Consider the following 8,872-nt stretch of genomic DNA (forward strand, 5'->3'; position numbering starts at 1 on the left):
TTTTGTCATATTATTTTACCTTTTATATTCAAGGAGCAATACGATTTTTGATTATTAACCAAAAGTGTTATGAGAGACTCACAATATGTTTAAGTATTCAAACTAGATCATTGTTACGACATTTTGTTAATTGTTATCATAATTATCGTCGTAACATTGACTTTTTATATACAAGTTAGAGTTTTTATTTTCAGGGTCCATTTTCTTATACGCCCTGAGCTCTCAAATTCTGAAGGATTCTTGAGGACGACCCTGAGTATATTTGGACTCGTTTGATAGCAGAGTTTTCCACGACAACCGGTTTTTGTAAAGGTGTACAATGCTACTTACGTCAGGTGAAGTAAATCGCACCTATATGTGTAACCTCACGAGTGACGACAAGACACATACATTGCCTGCCAACATGGACCATAAGCCACGTGACTGTTATTTTATTATGGATGGTGATTTGGGATATGTAGTCTAGGGTTTATAACAAACAAATGAAGAATTCAAAGCGGAAGAGAAAACATTGGAATCCAAATGCACAATTAGATTTAATTGATAGCAACACTGGTCGACAATCACCCAGACAAGCACGCCGCCGTGCCCAGATGCTTGCAGCTAATCAACTCTCACACAAACTTGCACAACAATATTATTCTTCACAGAGGTCATTTATTTTAGTTACTCACATATATATTGTTCATAATTTATAAATGATTAAAGTGTTTGATAATTACAAATTTGTAGGTTATGTTCTGAAGAGACTGTTGAACACTCTGGTATAACAGACAAGACCGAATCCGGTGTGTGTATTTATGTTTCATTATATCACACTATTATTATTATTATTATTATTATTATTATGTCATTTTTTTTACTAGTTACATCAAATAGTTAGTTAGGGCATCCGTAATGGTGGGGCTAAAAACGTCATTTTTCCATGTCAAGTCACTGACACATAGGCAATGGGGATTTTTCCAATTATACCCATAGTGAGTTGAAGCCCTTGTAATCATTAGTTAGTAGCGTTGTGGGGCCGTTGTTGGCACAAAAATGGACATTCAGACATCAGCCTGTCAGGGCCAATACAACTCGTATAGGCATATACAAGGCGTATACGCACAGAGCTGTCAGACCTACTATGTTAATTACGCTTATATAAGGCGAATATCCCTATACGAGGTGTATGTCTCATATAAAGCCTGAGGCCTATGCGAATCGTATAGATGTCTAGTTTTGTGTGTTTTCTGAGTTTGTTATACTCCGGAGTCCGGAGGACATAGCTTTAGAATTATTATGAAATCCTATTAAAGTTATAAATGATTTTAATTATAAAATATAAAAGTAATAAGTGTACAACTAGTATAGGGCTATATGGCTCGTGTAGGCCTATACAATTCGTATATTTTGTGGTCAACATCCCCCGACACACACTGCCATTTACACCACCTGTATAGGCCTATACGAGTCGTATGTATGGAACCTCATGTCTGCTATAAGCGCCAGGTGTCTGTATTTTTTAAATATTTACATACGTGACAGGCAGCAGTGAGTTAGCTGATGAGGCCTCAACTGAGACATAATCATATTCTTCCTTATGTTAACAAGCTTCGTGATCATCGGAACAGAGGTCAAAATGCTGTTGTCTTTGACGGGCAGGTGAGATTTTTCAATTATTTATTCAATAAATGATAATCTTCTTTTTTCAATTTATTAAATGGATGTTGCAGGAGCGGGTAGTTAAAGTAATTTCTTTTGTATCATCATTGTTGGATAACACGAAGATGCCTATTCTAATAATAGCAGCTTCTTCCAGTGCTCTTTTGTTGTGGCAAATGGAGTTTGCAAAGTGGTCAAAGCCGGTCAATGTTGTAATATACAAAGGGAATAAAGACACACGGGCTGCCATTATATGTTCAGAATTTCAAGTCCTTTTATCTTCTCCAGATGCCACTGTTGAGGTACACAATTATTTATATTATATGTGAAACTAACACAAATTCATATTAATATTGTTGTTTTGCAGGACATGGAAACACTTGATCATATTAAGTGGGAACTGTTAGTGATAGACGAGAGCCAATGCCCCATGATTTTAACGCACTTAAAGAAATTTCAGATGATTATGGCTGACATGAAACTGTTAACAGTTACTGGTGAATTAGAGGTCTGTTTTCTCACCTTTCTTTTATTTCAACCGGGTTCAATAATGAAAAGTAGATAATAAGGGAAACGGGTCTAACTGGTCAAACGGGCTGAAAGCAAAGTCTATCTATAGTGTACTAATTCTAAACAACTGCGCGCGGGTCGATAACAAAAAAATAGATAAAAAAGGGAATAAAGTCAAATTGGTCAAACGGGCTAAAATTCAACCTGAGTCTGTTTTTAGTCCTTAGTGCATTGACTCTCAACAAATGTATGCAGATCAACAATAAGAAAGTAGATAAAATGGTCAAATTGGTTATATGGGCTGAAAGTCAACTTGAGTCTATGTTTAGTCTTTAGTGCATTAAATCTAAACACATGTACGCGGGTCGACCCATCCCAGCCCGTTTCAACCACCAATAAAATGACTATTTGTTCTAAACTTGTTTTGACTTGTTATCCTACCCGCCCAACCTGTTTTGACCGGTAATAAAATGACCACTTAAGCCTGAACTTGAGTCATTTTTCACAAAAGGGTTAATAATAAAAAAAATAGTCAAACGGTCTGAAAGCCAACTTAAGTTATATGTGGTGCACAAATTCTTAACAAATGTATGTGGGCCAGCCCGTTTTGGCCCGCGGGTGCGCTCCTACTGCAGCCTCTGTTTCTTACATCATCTAATTTCAGTCAACACCATTTCAGGATATTGAACAGAGCTACCGAAATATCCTTTCACTGATTGAGTGCAAAAATGAAAACATACATACTGATGATGCTGACATGGAAATGAAGGATGATATTAACATATTGAAAGAAAGACTGACGCCATTTATAGCATTTGAGTGCAAGTTCAATCTGAAAGGTATCTATCTATATAAGATAACTTTATTTCTTTCAAGAACATCATTTGGTTGTATATATATGTTTTATTACAGAAACTGGCGCCGTTAAAATTCTTGAACTCCCTGCATCTGCACTGGTACCTGGACGCAGTGTAGCCGGGTCAGGAGTACTGTTTGAAGCCCCGTTACTCCATAACCAGCCCGACACTAGTGAATCGCCTCTTGAGTCATTGCTCGCTCTGCCAGCTAATTGAACAGTTGAGAAACACTGCTCTGTATAAAAAACATTTGACTTTATCAAGTGTATAGAGAGATCTGACCGAAACTGTCCACTCACAGAACTCGAGATATTTTAGGAGGTGGCAAGTGTGCCAAAAGGATATAATTTTTGTTAGTCACACCTGGTGTACATGTTGCAAATATGCTTGCTTATAAACATTAGGTGTTTTATAGATAGTCAACTAAGTCAACGGTTATCGGGTGAGTTAGTTTGTGTGAAGTGGCTTAGCAGTTAAAGAGTTATTACATGGGGACCCATGTAATTTTTGCGATATCTGGAACCGCTATGGTCTGTACATGAGGAGTTGTATTCGGAGTTTGTTTAGACTGATTGAGAAATCTGTTATCATGATAACCAGTGTTCGGACCATCTTTTTAGGGAAGGAAGTTTTTAAGGTTGTTTTGATAAAATCAATTTTTATAAATTTGACATGTTTCATAAAAGTTTAGTTTAGTATATGAAGTATATGCTTAAAGGTTTAAAAGCTTTTGCATCATTTTAAAATGATCTTAAACTCATTATTTATCCTTAGTTGAACTGATAAATAATCATCTAGACTGGCTTATTAATATAGTTAATGTTTATGGTAAATGACAGAAAGAAAAGTAAGCATGGACGTGAACTAGAGTCCTAACCTAAGATAAACAAATAAAGAAATTGATAGAAAATTAATAGGGACGAAGACGAACTGGGTTTTTCGAAAAATAAAGCTCGTTTGGTTACCAAGCTCGAACCGAGTCTTAAAGAGCCTTGTGTATTTTCATGCTTTACCTCTTTCGGATTTCTTTGTATTAATTTAACACTGTATAGTCAAACTTGAGCAAAGCTTTGGCTCACTTAAGGTTAAGGTATTACATAAGCTCGAGTCGAGGTTAAGCTCGTCTTATATTTTTATCAAATATATAAAAGTAATTTAAAATGTATGTAAGTTATTTATTTATATAATAGTGAGCATTTGCTCTTGTGTTGTAAATTTGCCTTTGAACTTTATAAAAAGAGTTTGAAACAAGTCGAGTTTGAGCTCGTAAGTCAAAACGAGCGTTCTATTCTTATCCTAATCGAGCACTGACTCGACTCAGCTTGAGTCGGGCCTTTGGTGCACAAATAAACCGAGGTGAGGGTAGTACTACACGTGGGCAGTGCTGCGTGTCACAACCACTAATTGTTTTTTGAAACCTTGCAAAATATCGAAAATTAATTATTATTATTATGATTAAAAAAAAGTATTGGAAAACAGCAAACTTCACAAGAAGCATCATTTGGATCAATTTGAACTAGAGCAGTTAGTACTCGTTGTAACAGTTTAGTAACCTGAGTACATCGATTCCCGCCATTTTGAGCTCTGAATCGAACCATAATTTGGAGTCTTTGTATCACAAGGAGGAGATTTTGGTATTAATTTCAACCTCTTCTCAGTTTCCTCTTATTAAATCCGTGTTGCCTAACTTGGCTCGTCAGTAGTTTTTAAAGCTCAAACTCGGCTTGTTTTGAGCTCCATTTGTAAAAATCAAGCTCGGCTGGTAAGTATTTCTTCAAACCCATGTTGGACTCGGGTTCGACTGGTTTATTCTTTATTAATTATTTGACTCAAATTTATACTTACTTTTTATATATATTTTAATTATGTATTTTATATATAACATAATATATATAATTTATTGATTTTTTTTCTTAATTTTAAATATAATAATACATATAATATATTAAATAAAAGTTATAGTAGCAATAGCTCATTTAGGCTTGAGCTCAACAAGTAGAGTGAAGCTCGGGCTCATTTATAAAATAAAGCGAGCTTGTTTTCAGGCTCGAGCTCATTTAAGTTGGGCTTGATCTGAGCTTTTAGTGAGCTGATCTCGAGTAATCACAAGCAGCTTGTCCGGTTCGCACCCCTAGTAGTAGAGGCCAACTTCAGATAATATTTGAAAACTACATCAGATGATCAACTAGTATAACAAAACTGGCTTTGTAACAAAAATCATATTTAGGTTTTTGCTGCTCATGCTTCACATAATCACATTCAGCTTACTCATGTTTCATTATACTACTATTCATTTGATTACATGTACTCAACACTTAAAACATTACTTGTTGGTTGTTACACACGCACAGTCGTTATAACGAATGTCCACTAAAAAGCGGAAAAGGAAATATTCGAATTGGAGTACACAATTTGAAGACAGCGGTGATCCACGATCATTGAGACAAGCATGCTATCGTTCCTCGAGGCTTGCCACAAATAAACTAAAAGCAGTTGCTCAGGAATATCCTTCACCGAGGTCATTTAGTTACATTACATGTTTTTGCATACATATTGTTCATGATTTATTAATCATGAATCTGTTTTGTTAACAGTTTATGTTCTGGACAAGAAACTATTCAACAGTCTGGTACAAAAGACAAGATCGAATCCGGTGTGTGTTCTGTGTCTGATAGCACATACGCGACAGGCAGTAGTGAGTTAGCTGATGAGGTCTCAACCGAAACACTTAATAATATCCTTCCTTATGTTAACAAGCTTCGTGATCATCGGGTGAAAGGTCAAAACGCTGTTATCTTTGACGGGCAGGTGAGATTTTCGTTTATTTATGCATTGAACGATAATCTTTCTTTTAAGTTTTAACAAATAAAAGATTAACTAATTGGATGTTGCAGGAGCGGGTAGTTAAGGTGGTCTCGTTTGTATCATCATTGGTGGATAACACGAAGAAGCCTATTCTAGTAATATCAGCTTCTTCCAGTGCTCTTTTGTTGTGGCAAATGGAATTTGCAAAGTGGTCAAAGTCGGTCAATGTTGTAATATACAAAGGGAATAAAGATACCCGGGCTGCCATTATAGGTTCAGGATTTCAAGTCCTTTTATCGTCTCCGGACGCCATTGTTGAGGTACACAATTCTTTATATTATATGAAAGTAACACAAATTTATGTATGAATTGTATTAATATTGTTGTTTGCAGGATATGGAAATGTTTGATCATATTAAGTGGGAATTGTTAGTGATAGACGAGTGCCAATGCCCCGTGATTTCAACGCATTTAAATAAATTTCAGATGCTTATGGCTGATATGAAACTGTTAACAGTTTCTGGTGAACCAGTAGTATGTTTTCTCACCTCTCTTTTAAGTTTTATCACAAAAGGGACAATAATAGTCAAAATGGTCAAACTGGCTGAAAGCCAACTTAAGTCATCTGTGGTAGTGTGGCACTGTGGTGCGCTAATTCCAAACAAATATATGTAGGCCAGCCCGTTTTTACCGCCACCACTGCCTTTGTTTTTTACATTTGCTGATTTCAGTGAACCGTTTCAGGATGATATTTTGCAGAGCTACCGAAATATTCTTTCACTGGTTGATTGCAAAAATGAAAAGACGGAAATGAAGGATGATAATATTAGCATATTGAAAGAAAGACTGTCACCATTTATAGCATTTGAGTGCAAGTTTAATATGAAAGGTATCAACAATTTCAAGATAAGTTTATTTCTTTCTAGAATATCATTTGGTTATAGATTTGTTCATTTTTTAATTTTTTTTATTACAGAAAGTAGCGCGGTTAAAGTTGTTGAAATCCCTGCATCTGCACTGGTACCTGGGCGCAGTTTAGCCGGGTCAGGAGTGCTGTTTTCAGCCCCTCATCTAAGGTCAAATCCGTCATTGTTTGCATCACTTCATAACCGACTCAACTCTGGTGAACCATCACTTGTGCCAAAGCCACACAGTTAACAAACGTATAGAAACAGTTGACTTTATCAAGTATATAGTCAAACAATAAATCATGGCACTTTTTGATCTTGCAAATTTGCACTTATAGAAATTTTTGGTAGCAATTTTGGATGTGTGTGGTTTGATATGAATATGATGATAGTGTTCATATCTAGTAGTTGAACTATTCAAAGTTGCACATCAGTACCACCATTTAACTTGAGGGTCAATGTGAATGATAGTCAACTGAGCCAACAGTTTGTCAGTTGGTCAAGGGGTTTAGTTAGTTATCATAGTTATATTTATGTTACTAGCAGTTAAGTAGTTAATTCATATTCATTAAGAAACATACACACCATCTTTGTTTTTGAGTGTTTTAGGTGCATATAAAGTGTTTGTTTTAACTTACTAATTTCATACAATCAACAAAATAAATATATGAGTTTGCATGTTGTGTCAAATGACTTTTTAACTTTTCAAAAACGAGTTTTGAGGGTAAATCCGGTCCTTGAGAAAATGATCCCTCTTATTTTGATACATGAACGCATAGCTTACTGTTTGTTTATAGGATCTTTGTTGGGAAATAAAGCATTGAATGTTAGGCGTGGAGATTCAGAAATTTTCGGAAAATTGGAGAGAGCAACCCCACCAAGTGTTATGACTTACATTCATTTAGTCGGTTTTCGTGGTGTAATCGCTTGCGGTCATGGGAACATTGGTTAGAGTCGGAGATGTGCATGAAAATTACATGGGAAAATTTCAAGTTATTGCTAATTCTTTTTGTTTATACATGTTATTATATTTTAATCAAATTATCTAACATAACATATTGGTAACATGGATGCGGATGGGGTTAATCAAATATATCAAATGATTGGAAATCTAATACAAAACACCATTTATCTTATTAATCGACACACTTGACAAGAAGTGATGTTAACATGGGAGTAAAAGTCAATCGATGATATTTTATAATTGTAATGAAAAATAAATAATTTAAAACTTAACCTAAATAAAGATTTACTTATTAATTAAATAAACTTGAACTTTGAAGAAAAAAAAACTTAATAAAATAAGTTGTATCATGAAGAATAATTACAAACAATCTGATTTATTTACACATACCGCAAAGGTGATGTAATTCACGAAAATCCATGCATTTTGCGGAAAACATGTAATAAAATAACATTGTTGTCGACATGAAAATTCATGAGTTTGGTTATTGCTTTAATAAGATTAACACAAAGGTGCTTTATGGCGGCTTTGAACCCGTATGGTTCATTTTCTATGTTTGTTGTGTGCGAAAAGATGAAAGATTTGTTAACTTGAAAGGTAATTCAATAATGCTAGAGTTATGGACTTATGATGGACACAAGGCAACATGTGTCATTTCCTTTGGCATAACGGTGTATTAGAGTTAACGTTGAGAGATGTTTTTCGATAGTAAAGTTCGTACAGTCAAAATTGCACTTGAACTAAGAAACAAATTCTCCTTGTATAGTTTTTCTTTCTTTTAACGATTATTTTTGCGCCCACTCAATAAAATTTCTGAATCCGCAACTGCTTAATGATGTAAGGTGCCCTTTCTTTATGCTTTTAGTTGTCTAGATTTGGTTGTGTTGTACAAGTTTGTGTTGTTTCCTAAAGACTAGGCAAAAGTGTTTCATGCAATGAGTTATGAACCTAATTAGGATGTAGTGTCTTTGGAAGAAGCGGAACACCCTTGTTCATAAAGGGGTTTCGATGCAGGTACATTACTTGTTGGAAGAGATAAATGTGTTTGTTTTTCTTTGGATTACAAGCAGGTCTAAAAAGTTTGGATTATCTTGAAAATTTTAATGTAGTTCTCGATTGTAATTGTCGTTTTGTGTTTATTTTTTCCCTTGTATTGCATGGTTATGGTGCTACAACCGTGCCCA

The 8,872-nt window shown here is 35.1% G+C and overlaps 1 protein-coding gene across 3 annotated transcripts; it reads left to right on the forward strand.

Moving 5' to 3' along the window:
• The first annotated feature begins 464 nt into the window (after positions 1-464).
• Positions 465-7,786, forward strand: LOC143545379 (ISWI chromatin-remodeling complex ATPase ISW2-like). 3 transcript variants are annotated; one of them, XM_077037291.1, is made up of 7 exons: positions 465-652; positions 733-788; positions 5,701-5,819; positions 5,906-6,136; positions 6,210-6,350; positions 6,561-6,705; positions 6,793-7,786. In XM_077037291.1, the coding sequence occupies exons 1-7, from the start codon at positions 483-485 to the stop codon at positions 6,972-6,974; spliced, it is 1,044 nt and encodes a 347-aa protein (XP_076893406.1). In that variant the 5' UTR covers positions 465-482; the 3' UTR covers positions 6,975-7,786. The 3 variants fall into 3 exon arrangements, with proteins under 3 accessions (XP_076893406.1, XP_076893404.1, XP_076893405.1); XM_077037289.1 differs by lacking the exons at positions 465-652; positions 733-788 and adding an exon at positions 5,328-5,529 and having other exon boundaries at positions 5,606-5,819; XM_077037290.1 differs by lacking the exons at positions 465-652; positions 733-788 and adding an exon at positions 5,328-5,529 and having other exon boundaries at positions 5,606-5,819; positions 6,576-6,705.
• The last annotated feature ends 1,086 nt before the right edge of the window (positions 7,787-8,872 follow it).

Source organism: Bidens hawaiensis, unplaced genomic scaffold (assembly GCF_021521415.1).
Source record: "Bidens hawaiensis isolate Kalapana, Puna unplaced genomic scaffold, B.hawaiensis_p1.1 tig00013942_1, whole genome shotgun sequence".
Lineage (NCBI taxonomy): Eukaryota > Viridiplantae > Streptophyta > Magnoliopsida > Asterales > Asteraceae > Bidens > Bidens hawaiensis.